This window comes from Lycorma delicatula, chromosome 3 (genome assembly GCF_047948215.1).
Source record: "Lycorma delicatula isolate Av1 chromosome 3, ASM4794821v1, whole genome shotgun sequence".
In the NCBI taxonomy this organism is placed as follows: domain Eukaryota; kingdom Metazoa; phylum Arthropoda; class Insecta; order Hemiptera; family Fulgoridae; genus Lycorma; species Lycorma delicatula.
Window position 1 is genome coordinate 54,415,872 of NC_134457.1, and position 22,799 is coordinate 54,438,670.

The 22,799-nt window shown below is 29.7% G+C and overlaps 1 protein-coding gene and 1 long non-coding RNA gene across 2 annotated transcripts in view; one reads left to right on the forward strand and one right to left on the reverse strand.

Annotated features, from left to right (window-relative positions):
• Positions 1–18,986, reverse strand: part of LOC142320749 (neuronal acetylcholine receptor subunit alpha-7-like) — a 154,924-nt gene extending 135,938 nt beyond the window's left edge. Inside the window, exons 1-2 of the mRNA XM_075358742.1 lie at positions 18,941–18,986; positions 18,365–18,504 (exon numbers count right to left, since the gene is read on the reverse strand). Of these exons, the coding sequence (XP_075214857.1) occupies positions 18,365–18,504; positions 18,941–18,986 (186 nt within the window). The remainder of the gene's footprint in view (positions 1–18,364; positions 18,505–18,940) is intronic.
• The window catches only part of LOC142321604 (uncharacterized), an 816,200-nt gene that overhangs the window by 596,614 nt on the left and 196,787 nt on the right, over positions 1–22,799 (forward strand). The window lies entirely within an intron of this gene.

Genomic DNA, 22,799 nt, shown 5'->3' on the forward strand with positions numbered 1-22,799 from the left:
ATTAAACTGATTTTATAATATGCTTTACTACTATTAAGATTAACGAGGTACTGAGGTACTGAGGTTTCTAACCTCAGTAATCTGTGGAATTTATTTTTTCCACCTGATTGGTTGTGGAAATATCATTAAATAATATAAATATTCATAAAAGGGTATATAAAATAATTAATTTTTAGATCGAAGAAAATAAGTGGTAAGGAACAAAACATTATAAAAATTGTATTAAAAAACCAAAATAAAAAATAATTGTAATAAAAATAAAAATATTTTAATCAGAAAGGATGAAAGAAAATTGATTCAACTTAACCATTTTTCAAAACATGAACTATAAGGGAGTAGATTTATACTATGGCTTTAAATACATATTTTTTAAAAATTTTAGTTGAAACCGAGAATCCGTGTTTCATCTAGCAAAAATCATTGTACTCAATCTTAATGCAAAACGTATTAGAAAATATATTTCCAGAATTAATAATTTACATAAAATTATTATCTTAGGAAAGGTATCAAAAAAATACTAATTTATAAACAAAGAGAAAAGTTAATTACCTCCATCGCTGCAAGATTATCAAGTAATGGATCAAAAATAAAACGAAATATTAGTAATTCTGTGCCTAGAGAAATAAATATAAAATTTCATTGTTGAAATTATTCAGTAATTCGAAAGAGAGACAAAGAAAGAGAGAGGGAGAGAGAGAAAAAATACAGAGAATGAGTGTATGTATCATCTCTTACTTTACGTGGTTTGTAACTTTTCCTAATGGTAGGATAGTTTTGGTGATTGCAAATAATAGTCTTATATTCTTATTTAGACGGTTTTTTAGGAAATTTAAAAGAAATATCTTCTTAATTTGACTTACAAATTTGAAAATTTTACTAATAAGAAAGTGATTTAATCAGGAGTTTTTTTTACTTTTGAGGATAACCAGATTGTAATGAAATTTGTGTATAAAAGACTGCAATTTATGAAATAAGTTACGTACGTGGTTTAGTTTAGATTTAAATAAAAAATAAATTAAAGGATACGAATTTCATTCCTTTACTGAATAAAACAGCAACGCGTACCAAAATAAATAAACGATTGTAGCTCACAGATTTGCATTTAAAAAGGGTAATTTACTGTGGATATGGAAAATTATTTAAAGGTTGAAATAGCACACCATGTAATTCTGATAACGGAATATTGATAACAGGATTTTTCAGCTGCATATTTGAATTGAATGGAAACGTTTTTTACCTTACTTTTCTTGAATTTCAATTTCAAACTTTAATCTACACAAATTAAACTCTTTCTTAAGTTGGACGAATAAAGATTTAAATTTTAGTGCCAAAATTTGGCATAAATAATTAGTAAGTAACTTATAATAAAAAAAAACAAAACAAATACATATTTTGTTTTAGTTAAGTACATGAAATATTTATTCTTACTAAACCATATATTGCATATTTTTGTTGAAGTTTACCACCACTAAACAAGGGAGACCCCTTAGTATGGTGGTCAGTTGCGAATAAGATAACCTGAATAAGCATTTGTGCATCGCCTAGGCAATGGCAGTGTCTGAGACATGAGGGTTTCTGCTCTAAGGAGATGAGTAGTGCACTTATAAAATACCATACGCTGAAAAGAATGCTTTAAGATGGCAAGCATCGGCTGTCAGTAAATATATTTTGTCGAAAACGGGAATCCACCGTCACTAGAAATAGCAGCGTGGGACAAGATTCTGGGGAGTCACAACCGTTATCCTCGAAAGTATCGGAACCTTCTAAAAACCCTACATGCAAACTATAAACAAAATGAAAAACATACAAAGCAACTTTACACACAAACTCGCTCCTGAAAATCGGTAAACTCAAGTACCTCATCAACACATTAAACTTCCAGAAAATCTTAGTACCAGCGTTACAGGAGATCAGGTACCGATATGACGTCTTTGAATCGGAAAACTTTAGAACGTATATTTGCAAAATCTGGGAAGAGCTTTTGTATGCCAAAACTTAATAAACTCAGTGATAGACTTTAGATCAACATCAGACTCAAAAGTGACATTTTCGATGTTTAAACTTGCCGAGACAAATGAAAGAATCATTAGTTGGAAGGTATACAGCCTAAAACCGAGTAAATAGTAATGGAGAAAGATTCACCTCTCTTTGTAAAACAGAAAATCTCAAAATAATGACAACACATTTTAAAAGACTGGTGAAGAAGATGGATATTGGAGTTCTCCGTACCTTGGCGAATTCCAAATTGATTACTTTGACTTTTCTTGTCGTTAAGGTCAAGAAAAGTCAAATTTGTCTTGAACCATTATTTGACCATAGTCAAAGAAAAAACAAAAGTATTCAACCCAAGATCCTAAGAATAGACACCCAAAAACTACTCGATTGAACAAAATTTTCAAAAAGGTTCAAAAATCTCAAAACTGGCAAGATTCAAAGAAAACTCTGATAGAACCAGCCCAGGAAATCTTCTACTAGACTAACAACTGTAAAAACAGATGGTAGAACGAACAATGAGACGAAATAATCCATGAAAGACTACAAATATGGAACAACTGGTATGCAAACAAGACAGCAGTAAACAAAAAAAAAAAATATCACACTCATAACTCTCTCAAAACAGAAAGACCAAACTTTGAAAATAATCTTATAGAACAGATAAATTCCCTGAATTAATTAATTGCTATTTTATTATTATTCTATTTATTAATTACTATTTACGAGTATTTGATTATATTTCGGATTAAATTCAGAGAAATTATCTGGATAATACTACCGAAATTCCAGAGAATACTATACAACATTTAAACAGAAATTAACGAAATACATCTCATTGAGCTTATGCTTCATACGAGAAAATGAGGATGTAGCGACAAACAACAAAGAAACTTATGGAATATTATCCAAGTTCTCTGAAAACTTATTCAACCCTGAAGAATCCAAAGAAAGTCAATCATAACAAACACCAACTACACTCAGTTACAACAAGGTTAGAAGAGACCAAGAGTGCAATAAAAACCTCAAAAACAACAATGCACACGCGGAAGGTTCAATAGTGGCACAAATGTGGAGAGCTGCAGGCAATTCCGCAATATAAGTTCTACTCAGGGATATCACAAGAGTATGGGTAAAAGAAAAACTCTTAGAAGAGTAGAAACTATGTAATTCACTCACACTAAAAAAATTGACAAAAATAGGTCAGTAATTTTAGAGGAATTTCTCTGTTACCAATGATAAACAGATCTCTCAAAATTGATCCTAAATCAACTAATTTATTAAAGTTATTAAAACTACTAGATTGGCAAATAGGCAAATATCAAAGGAGCTTTAGAAAAGGCAGGTCATACGCAGAACAGAAACTTAATCTAAAAACAAGTTTCCAATTATGCAATCAAATAAAAAAATTGTAGTAACTTTTGTAGACTTCAAGAAAGTATACGATTCAACAATTCCGATACTTTTCAACATAGTATACTTTTAGGGATGACAAACCCTTTTCAACACCTTTGAAGAATTTAGAGCGGACAATAAACTAATTAATCTCATAAAGAAACCACTAACAGGAACGAAATCTAAAATAAAGTTCAACGGGAATTGACGGAACCGTTCAAAATTCAAACAGATATAAGATAAAGAGACTGTTAGTCTCTTTTTAAGAGATTAACGCCCGTGTAATGCAACGCTAGGGAGGTTAATTACGTAATGACGAAATTCGAAGAAAAGGCCTCTCGGTAGATCGCTTGGCATTTGCATATAATCTCGCAATCCTAGCAAAAAACTTTAAAATAGTCAAAGAATAGATCAACGCATTGAAGAAAATATCTGAAAAAACAAGCTGACGAATATCTTTCGATAAACAGTGCTTATAACATAAAAAATTCCCCAAAACACCTTAGCACGAGATACGGTAAAATCAAAAGAACTGAGAGCTTCAACTACTTTGGAGAAATAATACATCCTAATGAACTAGACAAAGAAGCCTATAAAACTACAGATATATATATATATATACACATATACAAAGTGCATCACGAAGTTCTGCTGAGACTTAACCTATAACCTGTAACCTATTCTATTCGTGAAAAAAATTGAAACAGTCCACATGTATTAAAATGCTACGTTTTTGAGTTACGGGTAGTGAAAGATTTCGCTCGGATTTCAATTACCCAAGTGAAATGAGGTCGTACTGAGATTTCAAAGATTTTTTATAATATTTGATCTGGAAAATTAAATATACACGTATATAGGTACGAGAATCGTATCTGCAGTCGTTTTTGAGAAATCTGAGGTGAAAACCAATAAATTAGAATGAAATATCCTCTTTTTTATGTTTTACATACAATAACTTTGTTAAATAGATATAAAGTACATAAAATTTTAAAACAAAACTTGCAGGGAATTTACTTCTGAACAAAATGCTTTAAGACACTTTGAATAAAACAAAGAAAAGTTACAAAAATTCGAATTTTATTTAGAAACGGTATAGTAGACCAATGTGCATTTATGTACCAGTTCATAATAAATGTTCAAAAATGAGCCCGCCATTTTCAACACTGTTGAAAATGGCTCAGTTCTGTATATATTTGTTGCTATATTTAGTTCTTAAGGGCTACCCTTAAGTTGCTGAGCCGTATCCATAATGCGGACAATTAATTCCTCCCGAGAATATACATTTCGTTTTGTATACAGTATGTGTAATATGTATACAATATTTATTTACGACCGATCCGTTTTGTCAGGGAAATGATGATTAAAGTGAGTGGGAAAGGAAACTGAAATTCGAGTGAAATCTTTCACTAGCCGTACCTCGGGAACGAAGCATTTAAGGGCATATGTTTACATGCACATTTTCCATTATTTTCACGAGTAGAGTACGTTATGAATGTCCCGAGAGAAGTTCGCGATACACTCTGTATATACATATACATATATACATACACATATATATATATAAATATATACATATATGTATATGTATATAAAACAAGAAACAAATCCAAATAAACTACATTTACTTGTGTGGAAGTATGTAATTATCACTTCTAGTAAGGTAGAATCTACGACTGTGAAATGAAATATGTAAACAATTTGGACCCTAAGAAACATCTGAATGCTTAGAGCCATTCTTGGCCAGCGTCACGCTAAGATGCTCTGTAAAAATTTACACGAAAATTTAGTCACGCGTTCATTACACCTTGATCTTGCAGACTGGTGAAAGGTCAGCCGGCCTGAAGTTCTGATAGCGGTGTATTCAGCACGGTGTTAAGATATTCGGTATTTTTGAAGGTATTAGCAGATAGATGATCATGTTTCACAGTGAAACTAATAATAATGACTGAGAAAATCTTGCTATAAGAAGTTTAATTCTGCCAGCCGTAAAATTCTGGATTCTAGCTTTTCTTCTTAATAATACTATCCTATTCTAGTATGGCAAGGATGTTTCGTGCTTTTTCTCCTGAAAATAACGTCAATGAACCTGTAGTAACAGTAATAACGATAGGAATAGACTTGAATTAGCTCCTTGAATTACCTACGTTTTTTCCGTCTTGTTTTCTAATAAAACACTTAGTTACATTACTAACTGTATTTTCAAAAGAGTACAAACAGTGCAGCTGTAGAGGAAGGAAGGTTCTTCTTTTTAGAAATTTCTTGAAAAGAGGAGACTGTTGGAGTGCCAGCGATATGGAAAAAATGAGTGCAAGAGCGTGACGAGGCATTAAAACATACAGGAAGGCCAACAAACTTGAATACAGTGCAGGCTAAAGACAATTGCAGTTCCCGAGAAAAGTATTATCTTATCATGTGAAAAAAATTACTTAATTTACGTCTTTCAAAATATCTTACTCAATTCACAAGTATTCTAAATTTTGGTAAAACTGATTGATCCGTTCAACACACTGTACTGTGCTTAGATTTCGATATAATTAAACACAAAATATATATGTTTTTAAAACATAACTGTTTTTCTTATTATATTATAAAATAAAACACAACTGTAATTATCTTGACAACTCATTATTTACGTTTTTATTATTGTGTTAAAATTTTATCTTTCAATTATCAAAATTGTTTAAATCACTGAAGTGACATTAACCTTTATAAATGCCGCCTAATTTTATAACAGAAAAGAAATCCGATTTTAATTTTTATTCCCATGTTAAGAATTAAAATTTGTACAGGTACGTCAACAGATTAATTTTTTTAACTTGTTTTTTTAGTAGGTGATCAATCATATTTCTACTCCTTGACTCGTTTACTAGTTTACGGACAGGCTTAATTAACATCAATGGTTTTTACACAATCTGCTTAGATTATCTTCTATAATGCAAGCGTATGTGAAGTAATTTAGCGAAAATGTTTTTATTTTTTTACATTATTTATTAAGCATTAAAGTTAGCAAAAATCCAATCTGCTACAATTTATACTGTTTAAGTACATATAATAACGAACTAGTTATGGCCAGCCTTGCTTTCTAATATTGGGCATTTTGTTTTGTAAAGGTTCGTAATATCCTGCTACAGGACTTTATATTAAAATGTTTATTTTTCTGTCACTATATCACATAATTCTTCTAGTAGAGTCAGTTACACTATCTATTCCAGATTTTATCATTGGAAAGATAGTAATATTAAATGAATTAATCAGAGTAATCCGATAAGAAAGGGAAGAAATAGTTGTACCCGTCTTAAAGTGGCACTACGCACTGTGCAGTTTCCTCAACCAAATCGCTAAACCTCGCGCAAGCCTAAATATAGATCAGGGTTAAATACATTTTCAAAATATTTCTGACACATCATTTCTCATTGTACGGCAAATTAGAGTATCATCCTGACCACCGTAGGGGAAGATCGTCACAAGACTCCTGTCTTGTGACGATCCCGGTTGCCACACCACTCCCTCCGTTCCTAGCCCTGATGGGGTTTACCGAAGGTCGTCTTTTAGACTATTTAAACCTGACAACACAACAAAATCATCGATCTAGCCTCTGTCACGATGACACCGATGCAAATATCTCGGCAGTCATTTCTATCAGTGTATTTACACAACTTACTGTCGGCTTCGTATGCCCTCTTTCAATCACGACCACATATCATAACTTGAAACCCTCATCTATCAAATTAACTGATTCGCAGAAACGCGATCCCCGTGCCTTCCTTTAACACCGAAGGTTTCACACAAAATCTCTTCCTACATCTAACTTCAATTAGATTATGCACTCAAATCGTTACTTGATTGAGTCTTTAAACATGAAAAGCAATCCTTATAGCAACAGAACAAGTGTTTTCGCAACGACGACAATTTTTTCCTACAACTCAGTTTATTCAAAGTGTGATTTACTAAAAAATCAAGAAACCAATTCACAAATCTAATTACCTTGTAATGGAAAACATACTCTGTCTCTTTCTGCACTGGTCCGCTTTCGGGAGCTAGGTCAATGCCTATAACCTCCCATACCGCAGCTTTTAAGTTCAAATTTATAAGTTTTTAATTTAATTAAGAAAAATATACTATAAAAAAATAGTCGCTTATAAAGAAATAACTATCCATCTACCAGGATAATTTTTATAAGATTTAATATTATTAAGGCGTATTATTTTTATCCTAATATATTATGACTGTAGCGAAGAATAATAAAATATTAATTTGAAAATTATAAGTATAATAATAAGAATGACAATAAAGAAGATAGCGTCAATCATTTTTACAAGCTTAAGAATTCTGTATAAAGTGTACATAAAAAATTGAGCCCTTAAAATGTCCCTTAACTATTATATTTTGATTGATGATTGTTTACCAAGCGAAAGTTGAAACCAGTCGGGTTCGTGGGGAAGTGTACGAGTATGTGTGTGTATTTGTATATAAGCCGGTATTGATGGGAACTGATCCAATACGGATAAACTACATCTAATAGACCTGTATAAAGTATACTATTACACAACTTATCGATAGCCTATAACGTTTAGAAAATAATTGATAAAATTATATGGGATTATAACTATTCGTTAAATTACATGTAGTAAACTATATATAATAAAGTTTATCCTATTTTTAACTTCAAGAAATATTGTTCGATTAAAAATTAACTTATTTTTTTCTACTACGTTATTATTATTATACGAATATACTTTCAAAGAAGCGAAGCCAATTTAATATAAGACCTTTAAATTCTTTTTTAATAAATTACGTTAGATAAGCTTAGTTTTTCAGCTTAAAATGTATTAATGATGAAATAAGGTCAATATTTACAAAGTATTAGCTTGTTTTTTTCCTATACTTAAAAGATTTTGTAGCCTAAATACCGTCATCTAGGGATTTGTTAGACATAAAAATAACTTTTCATTTCATTTTAAATATTTTCATTTTGTAGGTCAGACCAATTTATTGTTACATTTTTCTTTTTTCAATATATTTACGAAAAACTCTTAAGAAAGTCGTGATACCAAATATGACAAATTTTTATAAAGATATTTTACTATTTTTTATTTTTAATTAGGTTTTAACTATAGATTCATTTTCCAATTAAAAAGAGATAACTGAAGGTTTGAATTCTTTTTTTACTTTATACTACAATCGGTTGTTTGAAAGACGTTATATTCTTTGTTTTTTTTTATGTCTGATATTGTTTTATAAACGACTCGTGTTAGGTTTTTTGTATTTTCGACTGCGCGTGACCCTATCTTGTCCTTTATTTCCTGAAATCCCGTCTGTTCTACAGAAAATAGAATCTTCAGGCTGAATTTTTATTACTTATTATTTTTATAATAATATGTTTCTCTTTTTATATCATTTTCTTGTTCTTACTTTTAGAATTTTTATCTTTATGAACAGTAAAATGTATTTTCTTCTAATATTTACGAATAGCTATTAAAATTTTGTTGATGTTTTGCAGTATTAATTTAATAAAAAAATATAAAATTACAAAAAATATGTCGGTTAAAAATAATTCATTATTTTATAAATGGATAATATTCGTAATTCACCAAATATGTTATTGAAAAGTAACATTAATTATTCCATAAATTTATTAAAATTAACAAATTAAAGATATGCAACTCATTTATTATCATGAATGAAATCAGAATTTTCTTTACGGTGGCATGTAGTAATAAATTTTCATTAAAGTTATTAATGTTGATTGTAATAAAAATTTAATACAAAAGAACACTAATTTTTGTTATAAGTTAGAGATTTATAAGTTCTTATTTTTAATTATTTCAAATTGAACGTAAAGTTTTTCAATTATTTTTTTGATAGATTACACAACCCGCAACTTTGTCAAGGTAATTTTTTCCTTTCACAAGTGCGTGAAATGCTTCTTAAGACAGAGATTTTAGAACCATATTTTTTTGAAAAATATAAAAATAGTTCTCAGCGTTAAAAATGTTTACAAAAATTTCAGATTTTCTTTTTTACAAGCAATAATGCAAAGTTACTGAAATCTAAAATATAAAAAGATTAAAACCGATGTTTAGGTCCTTAATTTATCTTACTAGTGCATAAAACTTACTTTATATTCTAATTTGCGATAAACCCCAATTACAAATCAATTGTTGAAATTAACGCATTGTTTATTTATTAATTAATTCTTCCCTAGGTATCCTCAGGTCTACTTCCAATTTCACCTTTTTTTTCTAAGCCTCCGAGACCGCCGTTAGGTATTGCTTCAGAGAATGAGATGAAATGACGATTTTTTAGCATGTGCAATGCCTGATCGGGAATAGAACCCGAGACTTCCGGATGAAAGGCGAGACGCTACCACTCGCGCCATAGCAACTAACTTTAATTGTTTTATGATAATTTATTTTAAACTGAAAACCTTTCGAATGAAAGACAAAAGCTATTGCTCTACCACGTATATTGAATATATATAAACGTTGAGTAGTCACCTCTCAATGCAAAAAAGTGTTTTATATTAGTTTTCTAAAAAGGTGAATAATCAATTATTATTTTTTGTTCTGTAGTGATTGCGCATGCTTAATATTGAACATAAGTTTTCATAAATAATATTGCGTTAATTATTTAGGTTTATAGAATGTTTATTATATATGGTGTAATAATGTTATGCAAGCATGCATTTAGAAACGTTGATGATTCTCAATACTTTATTGCCGATTAGTCCTTCTTACATCGGGGCATACAGAAGAAGAGGTAGAAACGGAGGCTAATGACTATATTGGAAAAATAAGCAATTGGCTGAAAGAGAGAGGCATAAGGTTAGCTTCCCAAAATACAGCTACCCTACCGATTGTGGGCAGACGGAAGTTAGCGGTGATAAGCATCATGGTTGACGGACTTAGATTATGTACTTCAAGACAAATGAAATACTTGGGTGTGGATAGATAGGTCAGGCCTGTTCACCACTCGCATCAGGAAGATTCAAACAAAACAAAAAAAATCATTAGGCAGGCTAATGACTAACAGAAAGGGGCCAAGTTCTCGCAAAAGGAAGTTTATTCTTGCAGCGACTTCCTCAATCCTCCTACATACGATACCGGTTTGGGCATTAGCGCTTAACAAGAAAACAAACTTACAGAAACTTGTCTAGCTGCAGAGGAGGGGGCCATTAGGATTGCAGCAGCATACCGCACTATCTCAAGAACAGCGGTTGGAGTCATTACGGGTGTTCCCCCTATACATCTACCAGCCACCAAACTCTAAAGGATTTATGGCGGTGTGTGAAAGGACGAAGAAATGACATTATTGACACGTGAGTGGCAAGAATACTGGGAGAGCTCGGAAAAAGGACAAAAATACTCATACCATTTATAGAGCCCTGGATTAGAAGAAAACATGATGAAATTGGGTTCCTTTTGTCCTAACTACTCTCGGGGTATGACGGATTTAATGCTTATCTACACAGATTTAAGAAAAAAGACTTCCCCCTGTGTATGTACTGAAAAAAGCTAGATACCTGTGAACACACCTATTACAGATGCATACGCTGGATGCACACGAAAGAAAGGCTGGGACTAGGAGAACTCACTCCAGAAAATACAATCAACTTAATGCTGACGGGAAAAGAAGAATAGGCTGCGGTTGAACAGCTTACCGCCAACAGGCGGTAGAATTTCAAGGATGGGGTGCGGATTAATGCAGATGTACCATCCAGGATGGAAGACCTATGTTTGAGCATAAATGCCTCGAATAAGACCTCCAAGGCTGAAGTGAAGAAATCGACCTGAGAGCGAAAGGATGACGGACAGCGTCCTGCAGATAGGTCGCGCGTCCGCGCTTGACTGGATGGACGACGGTGATGATGCACGGGGACTGTCGATCCCCTGAGCTGGAAGGCACCTCCTAGGGCTGTGTTATGCTTAATTGTGGGTTCGGCTCCGGAAGGGGAGTTGGTGAGATAGGAAGTTTAATCGGTGGAACGTAGGCACACATACCCACCTTAACAACATCTGGCGGAACCTGTTGGCGAACTCAACAATTCGCCCGTAACTGGGGTTCCTCCGTCTCACCAAAAAAAAAAAAAAAAAAAAAAAAAAAAAAAAACATTAATTGTTGAATAAAGAAACATAATCTCACGCGTTTAAAACTTTTCCATGTTCTCAGAGGAGAAAAAAAACCGTTTGCAGAGTAGTTCAATTACGTAGACATCAGCGTAGCGGCTATGTTATCAGCATAATGGTTTAACTTATTATTGCATTATAAAATGGTATTATTATTATAACAAATATTAAATAATTGGTATTCCTAAAAATTGAATATATGTAAAATACTTCTCATATTATTAATATATATATATATAAAATAGTCCATTTGGAGGAGTAAATTAAAATCCATTTGGATTAAAGATTAAACACAAGACGACCTGGAAAAATTGAACTTCTCAGAAGAAGAAATCAAGGACAGGAGGAAATTTAGGGATGAAACTAGAAATAAGAAAATTGAACAAGAGCAAAAAAGAGAATCGATAGGAAAAAGATGGACGGAGGAGAGGAGGAAGAAACATTGTGAACGAATGAAGAGGTTTTAGGAAGAAAACAAAAGAGAAGGAAGTAAATCCATTATTAGCTCAAGTTCACGCGATCTCGCCTAATGGGGAACAATTAAAAAATAATAATATATATACATATGTATGAATATAAAAAAGTGCTATAGGAGAATGATAAAAATCAGTTGGCTGGATAAAGTGACAAATAAAGAGGTGTTGTGGCAAATTGGTGAAGAAAGAGACATTTGGAAAAATATAGCTAAAAGAAGAGAAAAATTATAGCCCACATATTAAGGCATCATGGAATAGTCACTATGATATTGGAGGAACACGTATATGGGAAAAATTGTGCAGGCAGGCAACGTTTGAATACGTAAAACAAATTGTTAGGGATGTAGGATGTAGGGGGTATACCGAAATGAAACGACTGGAGCTAGATAGAGAATCTTGGAGAGCCCAAACAAACCACTCAACTGACTGAAGACAAAACAAAATAAAAAAAGTAATTTTTTATGTATCCAACAATTCAATTTAAATATTGGTAATAATTTATTCATTCAAGTCTACTACAGTAGAAACAGCAAACTATTTTAAAAAGATTATTGTGAAGAAGAAAAGGAATTTCTGTTTACCTTACCTACTCCAAAGCTTATTTTTATTAAATAAAACCCTTAAGCATTCAATTATTAAGTTAATGACTAAAACATTAAGTGTAGAAAAAATAATAATTCCTATTATTGTCAAACATTTTAAATAAAAACTCTTTTCCAAAAAAAACTTTTACGTATTACAACATAATTGTCCAACATACATTTTATTTTTTTAAAGCTATTTCAGTAATTAAATACGCTTAGACTTTTTCATTTGCTAAGTAGTTGAATATAAATTTTTTGTTTTTCAAACGCGGAAGCGCTTTGTAATTAAATAACGTTAACATTCTAAAAGCAAATTGTATTTATTTGTTTTAAAGTTTCAGTACCATTATTTAATCCTTATGTAAAATTTAATAACAGCCAAAAAGAAACTAATATTTTTTAGCGAATTTGAGTAAACTAATCATTAACAGTTCATATCTTATCTCACCGGGTTTAAAAAATGCATATTTTCATTAAAACCAATATCTACAATAATTTTTCTTTAGGATACTTTTTGAATTATAGCTGTCGAGTATTTTATAGAATATTGTCACAATATCAACAAGAAAGGTTTTTTTAGCATAGAAAAAAATATTGAAAAATGGTGTTTGTAATAAACGAGATTATAAAAATTTTGAAATCCAAATAGAAAATTCTTTTTTTTTGTTTGTCTATTTGTTTATTTACAATCGTCCGATTACGAAATGATAAGTAAATCGAAACACAATAATCAGTTGAAGAGAGGTATCCAACGAAACGCCTCCCTAAATATACGTAAGAAAATAGTTCATATACCTAATAAAAGCAATTGCACTGATTCAGTCCATTAAACTCCATTTAAATGTCTCTAAAACGTTAACGAAAAATCATATGCCATAACAAATATAAGATAAAATAAGCGAAGATCATTCTACTCGTATTTGAAAGTTTAATAATCTACTATTTAAGCAAGTTTAATAACATGTTATGTTATAAACGAGTTATTTGATTTGTTTCGTTACTGCAATGTTCGTCTTTATTATACGAGTATTGGGCTTATTTTCAGGTAATATCTGGAAAAAACGAAAAGCGAAAGACTGAAATATCTGGAAAGACGAAAGTGTAATCATGAAATTTAGTATGATGACCCATGTATTCGGAGCATTGTTTTCATTAAATTTTTATAAAAATATAACAGACAGTAGGGTGATAAGGGGATTTCTCCCCATCATTCTGACTACTTCCGAAACAATTACATTTTTTTAAAAATTCTTTACCGGCGGGATCTTTCAACAAAACAGCTGAAAACGCAGAGATATGAAAATAACAAGATGTTTACTTAGTTTAAAAGTCATCTTCACTTAAAAAACTTAACAAAAATTAAAAAAAGCTGACAACAAAATTGTTATACTTTCTGGCCATTGGTTATTTATTTTTATATAGTGGAAAAATAATTATTCAAGAAAAAAATTCAAAATTTTGATATTTTTAAAATTGATTGGCTCCCCCATCCACAGATGGGCCGATATTGACCCCTAACAATTTTTTTTGGATCAGTTGCACTATTACTACACTTTATTTATTTATTTTTTTTAACCTCCTTGTCTACCGTTAGGTATTGCTTCAGAGGATGAGATGAATGATTTCATCTCACGAAATCGTGACATTTGAAAATGTCATGCCTGACCGGGATTCGAATCCGGGACCTCCGGATGAAAAGCCTAGTCGATACCACTCGCGCCACGGAGGCTGGTGCATATTACTATACTTAGGAAGACATAAAAAAAATTCCGTTGCAAATATGTAATAAATAAAAAGATAGCTTTTTCGATTTTTGGGTAAAGGGAAAATTTGGGGGAATTTTTTTTTTTAAATGCATGTACGCATGTACTTAATATAAAGCAAGGGTTAAGTTTGAAAAAAAAAAAATAGAAAATTATTCCAAAGAAACTATTTACCTAACCTTATGGAGATATTGACTTTTGGTAACCGTTTTTTTGGTAAACGTTTAGGGGAAACGTTTACCAAAAAAGTTTCTTTTAGACACGAGTCTCTGGAAAATTTCATCAAAATCAGTTTATCTAGTCAAAAGTTATTAAGCTTCAAACACTCCAACGCACGTACATACGTACGAGCATACAAACAAACATTATGCCCCAATTGTTTTGATTTTTGGGGTCCTTGGGTCATGAAACTTCGAAAAAGCAAAAAAAAAAAAACAAAAAAAACACAAAAATACGTATACCTCATTTTTTGACTGATTGCCTTACTTTTCTTCTTGCAAAAAAAAAAAAATAATAAAATTGTGGGAGTTTTGTATTTTTCAACAAACTAATATTAAAAAATATAATAGCAATGAAAAATGTACAGGAAAGGGGCTTTATTTTATCCGATGCAGCAAAGGGTATAATCTTGTTTTAATTAATTACTTTTATTTTTGAACAAATATTACGAATTTTTTAGTTTAAGACTATCGTGTAAAAAATCAATTTATATAGTATTAATAAATTGCATAACATCAGACATAATTCTAGTAATTTAATAATCATTAACTTAATTTAAATAACAATTGGGGATAAAAACTTTTAAAATGCAGTTGTTGATAGAGTGATTGTAAGTTAGGTTATTCTACACACAACAATCAGTAAAATTGATTTACGTACAACAGCATGACTGTAACCTGTATGATTTTAGTCAATGCGCTTGCGCTCTGCCTTCTGACCGTCTAGTTGAGTTGACGAACGTGTTCAGACAGGCACAAAACATTCAGTTACTGCGCGTGTCAGTGTATAGTGGTGTTTGCGCTGTACAGTTTCATATTGAATGTTTCATATTAAAATGAAAATTATAATTAAACTAGATATTTGAGTAAATTTAGTGTTTATTTAATGTGTATTGTGTTGTATTTAGTGTATATTCTATTTTAACCATAATCAGTTAATTGAAGGAACGGAAATAATCCTGTAAAATGAGGTGAGATAACTTTGTAATCTATTCTTGAAAGTTATATTATAATAACAGAAATATTATATTATATACCAATAATATAAAATTCCTTAGTAATATAATTAATTAATATTTTCTTATTTTTTAGTACAACACACACATTATATATATATATACACACACATATATATATATATATATATATATATACCCAGTTGTTGAAAAATCCTCATCTTACCTGCCACTATATTAATATACTGGTCTGGAAAGTTCTAGGTTCAAATCTTTAAGCTTGACATTTTTCATAGTTAAAACGTTTTTCTACCACGGAGTTAATATAATTAGGTTAGGCTGATTTTGCTTAAAGAATGAATAAATAGATTAAAAATCATTATTATACAAGCATATATTCTTTTTGATTTTTGGAGTTTATTTATACATATGAGGTTTTACGAGTTGAGAAATACAAAAATTGAAGTTAAAAAGTTTTGCGTAAATGTGTGTATGCGTTTCGTTATTCGACCTAATCCGTCTAATATCTCAGGAACTGTTTAACTTTCACCAAGAAATTCAGTATAGTAGATTGTGGATTAGGATTAGAATAATTCAGGTTTTATAATACCAGATAGAAGGGTCAAACAACGTTATATACCCACAACGCTTAAACATTTTTCTATAGACTACACTTAAACGATGTTTTTTAGTTACTGTTCTAATAACTGAGTTTAGAGTAAACATTTCAAGCTATTTCGGTTGAAGTTGTTGTCTTATTTACTTTAGTAATTCATTGATAACAATAGGTCTACGCATCGCCGCGCGTCGTAACTGGTGAACCTTAAATAAGAATAACTAAATAAAATTACTATATAATGTAATTAACCTACGCTCGCTTCGTTCAGTAACCTTGACTAGAGAACAAAGCGAGCGTAGGTTAAGTTTGTGGTTATTGGCCACCTGAATAGTTGTAGGCATATAACGAATTTTGACTGATAAAAGGATGGGCTGATATTGAGAAGGTTCTTCTTGATGAAAAGTAAGACATAATGAAACTGTAATGGAAGTAATGTTTTAATGGTTCTGTGCTTAATAAAAATTTAACTTTTGAATTTATTTAAGCTTAGAAAAAAAAATAATATGAAAACACAAATGACAAAAATGAAATTAATTTTTCTATTGGAAAGAAAAATAAAAGTCCCATTATTAGCATAGATTTTATTTTTTAAACGTTTGTTGTAATCTGACAAGTTGAGTAATTTTTTCTAACATGACTATATGAGAAAGAAAAGTTTTTAAACCGTTTTAGAGGATTAATGGGCTAATAAAACTCACCACTAAAAGTAAGGTTTCTAAAAGATTTTTATACTTTATCTTTATTGTTCCTACAAATCGACTGATTTTTATTTGTCGCTAAATGAGATGTTATTAGGAGGGGGAGATTTTTAAATCTCCCCCTCCTAATAATTAGTAACAACTATCTCCTTAAAAAATTGCTTTAAGTTTTTGTAATTTCTGATTATCTACTTAAAATGTTATAAAGGAGACATACCGGATGGTAAATAGTTTTTAGATTTTATTACAAAATTAAAATTAAGGTTAATTTGAAAAAAAATTCGTTTTGTGACAATATCCAAAAGAACTATTAATTGTTAACGTTTTGTCTGATAACATGCATATCGTCTGGAGTAATACTAAGCATTACGTTTCAAAAGGTTTGAGTTTGTTTTGATTTTATAATTTTTCGGAAAATTTACAAATAACTAAACAATTTTTTTTTTAAATTATGCGTTTTTTTTTTGATGTTGTAAAGGTAATAAATAATCTTTAAAGTATCTTTTCAAGAATTTTAATTCGTTAATTAAAAATATCTGTTAAGATTTTTCTAAGGACCTTTTAACTATAAAAATAAACAGTTATAAATATCAATAACCTTTTAAAGCATATTCTTTAAACTGTGAATGAAATTTATTAAAAAGATTGGTTAAAATTTTAAATATAAATCAATTTTTGATATTTTCTTATGTAACAATGAAATAATTAAATTATTAACTTTTTTTTAAATATATTAAAAAAATAACTGGCGTTGATTAATCTTTAAAATATTTTTGTAATTGTCTTACCAATAATAATAAATTATAAAAACAGTTCAAATCAGAATTTCAGTAGTTTATTTTTTGTTTAATTTTAGTTTGACCATCCATTTTCGTGGTTTTGTAATTTATTTGCGATGTTAAAAACCAATGGTTGTTACTGTAACCACATTATTGCCCCGCATATAAATGTAGGAATACACTTTACGTTTCACAGTTAAAGCATTAGAATCGAATTCTCCCTTTTACAAATAATTAAACTTTTAAGTTCGTTGTATTAATAATGAAAAAAATCACATTACGGCATGCTGTTTCGAGTGTAATATTAATCAAGTCACTTTTTGCAATGATTGTAGATAATTTTTATTTATTTAATAACAAATCACTATTTTAGATTTTATAACTTGCTTGTTCTATCGTAAATTCTTCATTATGTGCTACTTTTGAAGGCGTATCTAACTTAGTAGTTGATTACTATAATCGGTACTATATTCCCCAAAAGTTCCAGGTTGCACTTTTCCTTTATATAAACTTAAATAAGGAATTGAAATGATTAGTAAAATATATAACAGAATCTTCGTAATTTTTGTATTAATATAGCATTTCATTAAATTCTCTATGTCATTTTATTACTATAATATTCGCTAATGAAATAATATTTTTCCCCTATTAAAACGTTAATTTCTTAGATTTTATAAACTTAAATCCAGTTTACTCTTTTTGATAACGTTCAATATTTTTTTTAACTCAAGCGATTACATAAATTAATAATTACTTACCACATCAATTATCTGCATTAGTGTTAGTCCAAAACTCAGCTGTAATGGATCTGATTCGTTAGCGACCGGTCTTTCCAGGACGTTGTAGTGATCCAGTAGGGTATGCAGTAGACGTTTCTCATGTGGACCTTGCAGTGATTCTGAAAAATTAAAAACCAGGGATAATGTAAATTTTTGTTTATTGATTTCAATATTTTAAATTATTATTAAAGAAATAAAATAATAAATAATGACTTACTTTAAAAAAAATAGAATTACGTATAAAAAAAATTGAAGAAAACTTTAATCTATTATTTTTTTATTAGCTGGGAAGGTTATGTAACCTGTGGTATTTTGTCTCGATGAAAAATACTACTATTTAGGATTATCCAGTTCCAAAAGTCCAATCAAAGGTTAAACTTCATTGATGAATGAATAACAGAATTTGGCTGCCAAAGATTACGGTAATTCTTGTCAATCAAGAAAAAACTAATCAAGTATTTAATTGTCTTTTTCATACATAAAAAAAAAATAATAATGAGATTATTAATTTTTTCATTCAAATAAACCGTAGTTATCAGTTCTGTTTGGACATACCAATAGTTGATTTTCTCCCTTCCTGTAATATTCGAGATTTAATCATTTTTTGGAATATCAAGGAAATTTCTCTTTCTCCAATTTTACGTTTGCTAGATATAGATAGATAGATAGATAGATGTTTCCTTAGGGTTAAGGATTTTATTTTGTGTTATCGGTGATACAAATTTTAGAGCACTAAAGATAATTGCACTTTAGAACAGTATTAATAATTTTGGTAATTTTCCCTTTATAATATTTTTTGTGTCTTATATTACTTAATTATTCACTATGAGCCTTAAAATTGTACAATAATTTTATTTACTGTAAGATTTATATTTCGTACGTTGCAACCAGATAGTTATATTATTAATTGATGAGACGCAAGAAATAAAATATAACACAAATACAAGCTCAGAATAAATACTTTACGTCACATTAAAAATTTGGTATACCAGTCATATTAAAAATAGGTTAACAAAGGGCGCATGTAAATTTATGCGTCCTTGCACGCAATCTTTAGAATGCGTAGAGAAGAGTACTTATGATTCCAGAAGTACTCTTCTACATTCAGTAAGAGGTAAAGTTGCATTCCACTGAAGAAAAAGATATTCATTGTTAGAATTGGTTTGTTAGACAGACACAAATTTTATCCCTTACAAAATCTAGACAAAAGAGCTATTCATTCAAAATCTAACTGAATTATACTAAATTGAGATTGCAAATTTTAAAGTAATTTTGGTGATGGAAGTCTCCTATCTGTCTTTTAGTTGTATTAATAATTTTCTTTTAAATATTTGTTTTTCTGTAGAAATGTTTATAATTTATCATTGTAATTAATTTCACGTATACAGTGTAATAAAAAAGTTATTATTTAGAAAATTATAGTGAGTAAAGTTTAAATTCAAAACTTGTTTATTGTAAAATGATGAATATGAAAACATGAAAGAAAAGAAAAACTGAAAGATGTATAAGAAACAATTATTTTTACTATAATAATTAAATTTCCAAGGAAACTTCCATGAAAATTTCGGTCATTGTAATGTTTTCATCCAGCAAGCGTATATACAAACATCTAAAAAAAATCTTTTAAAATGGCTGAGATATATAGATAAAAAAAATCGAGAAAAAGTATTAATTTTTTTAGCCCATTAAAGTAAAAATGTTCTGTTTGTACTTTCCGCATTTTTCACTGAATAAATTTAATTTTTAAAACGAGGAATGAAAAGTTTAGTAATGTAAACAGAAAATGAGTTTATGCATTTTATAAGAGTTTAGTCAGGGACTATAAAGTTCAGTCGAGAAGTATCTTTATATTCGTGTATATGAAATACAAAATGAAAACAACATTACCTAATAAAACTGGGTTGTGTCAATAAAATCTGTATGCAAACAGCGTTGTGAATTCTTTATATATTACTTGTTCTAAGAATCGTGTTTTCCCTTGATCATTATTCCAAAAATCGATTTAAGAGTTAGCTTGAAATTAATTTAAATAAATAATGTATTAGTAAATTAAAGGATAAATATTACTATAACGTTATATTAAATACATTATTTTACAGTTATAAATTATTTTTATTATTATTATGCAGGAGTATTGTCTTTTTTTTTACATTTATTGAGTAGCAATTTTTTTATTTTTATCAAGTAGATATTTATTGACTTCAATCATTTTAAATACAGTTTTATTTATTGTATCTGGTAGCTAAATTTCTCTTGAAGCTTATATATTCGAGGAAATACAAACAAATGTATCATCTAAACTTACAAGATATTCCAGTGCTTATCGAGTGATAAAACGAACTAGCAGCCTTGCTAATCATAAATTTACCCTTGCTTAAATTTATATTTTATAGGTTTACAAAAAATCAATATCAATCAACATTTATGTAGGAAATTTAGATTTCAGCAACTGTAGTCGCGTATTACAAATAAAAGAATCGTCTGGGTAGTTAACGATTCTTAGATATATTTTTAATAAGTTAAGATGAATAAGCGTGAAAAAATCGAGAAGTAATATTCTGTATAATTCCATTAGATCTTGGTACTATAAATTAGATTACCGAGGTATTTATGAAGTTATATCCTTAAATAAAACAGATTGAGAATCTCAACAAAAAAAATAATGATAAAATGTTATTTATTTTAAGAAACAGTAAAGATATCTGAGCAGATTATTCAACAATTCTACTGGTTCTGTTAGTTCTCATCCGTAGCTTCACAGTCGTCCAAAGCGATGGAATTAAAGAGGGGCACAAAGCTGGTTAGAATGAGCTGTCGGATTGCGGTACCGCTATATTTGCTCCATTTTTGTGCCATAGAATACAATAGGCGAGCGGTTTCTCATTAGAAACGTCTTTTGTAAAGCCTTACAGTCATTATTCCCTTCTGATAAGCCACTATACACACGCACAAAGTACACACAAACTCACACATCTATATCCAAACTACGAACAAAGCTAAAACTTATCTCGTATAAAATTATCAGTTATTATATTCTTCCCTCTCATCTAAGTGACATTAATTATAACAAATATAGTCAGTTACTTATCTCTACGCGTGTGTGTGTTTTTGCGGATATATATATATATATATATATATATATATGTGTGTGTGTGTGTGTGTGTGTGTGTGTGTGTGTGTGTGTATCTCTCTCTCTCTCTTTCTGTGTGTGTGTGTGTGTGTGTGTGTGTGTGTGTGTGTGTGTGTGTGTGTGTGTGTGTGTGTACATATATATATATATATATATATATATATATATATATATATATTTGTAATATTGAGCAATATAAAGATATTTATAATTATAGAAAATCAATAATAAAACGTTTATAGTAGCTTGTGTGGTTGAAGATTTTAAAAGAAATTTTGCGATTAAAAATAGAAATCAATCTTCAATTTTATAGATAGTTATGGGTATCTGAATACCAAATAATGCTCAATGGAATCTGTGCAGTAAAAGCATCAAATTTATTAAAAACTTAATACATTATATTGGAAACAATATTTACATTTACAGAACCTACCTTAATATTCGTATAAAAAAATCTTCGTTCAAGTAAAAATTTACAATTAAATGATTGTATATTAAGTAGTTTTATTGAACCAATTATATTATTACTTATCAGAATAATTTTTCATTTCAATATCAACCGGATCGAAAATTGACTATAAGAGTTACTTCTGCTTTCTGTTCAAAAGCGTATATATATATATATATATATATATATATATATTTGTATATACGTACATATCGGATGGCTGAAAAGTAAGTTACACTCTTCTATAATCTTTTTTTACTTCTCTATACGAAGTAAAGAAAGTATTGTGATTGCGAAAATTTCGGTTTTCAGGTTTCAACGGATATATCCATTTTGACCATCCCTGAATCTAGGTTTATTAGTTTCGGCGTGGCGATTGTACCTCCGTATGTATAACTAAAAAACGATTAGCCGTAGGATGTTGAAATTTTGGATTTAGGACGTTTGTAACATCTAGTTATGCACCTCCCGTTTTGACTACAATCGACTGGACCAAAAGTGTTCAAAAAAGGCCAAAATCCAAAACATTTGAAGTTTGAACTTTTTCTTAACTCCAGTAATAAGCTCTCATGGACAGTTTTTCAACGATATATGGTACTTATTGGTTTCAGAGTTATAATCAAATAAAATTATAATTAATAAAATACTAGGATCTTACAAGGGGAGCACTACGGTTCGAATTCGACTTGATATACATACATTTTTTAAAAAATTTTTTTAAAATTCAAATGAATTGATTTATTTATAGTTATTAACCTCTGATTATAAAAAAAAATTACAATAAATGATAATTTAATATCAATAAAAAGAAAAAAATCAGAAGTTATTAGTGAAAT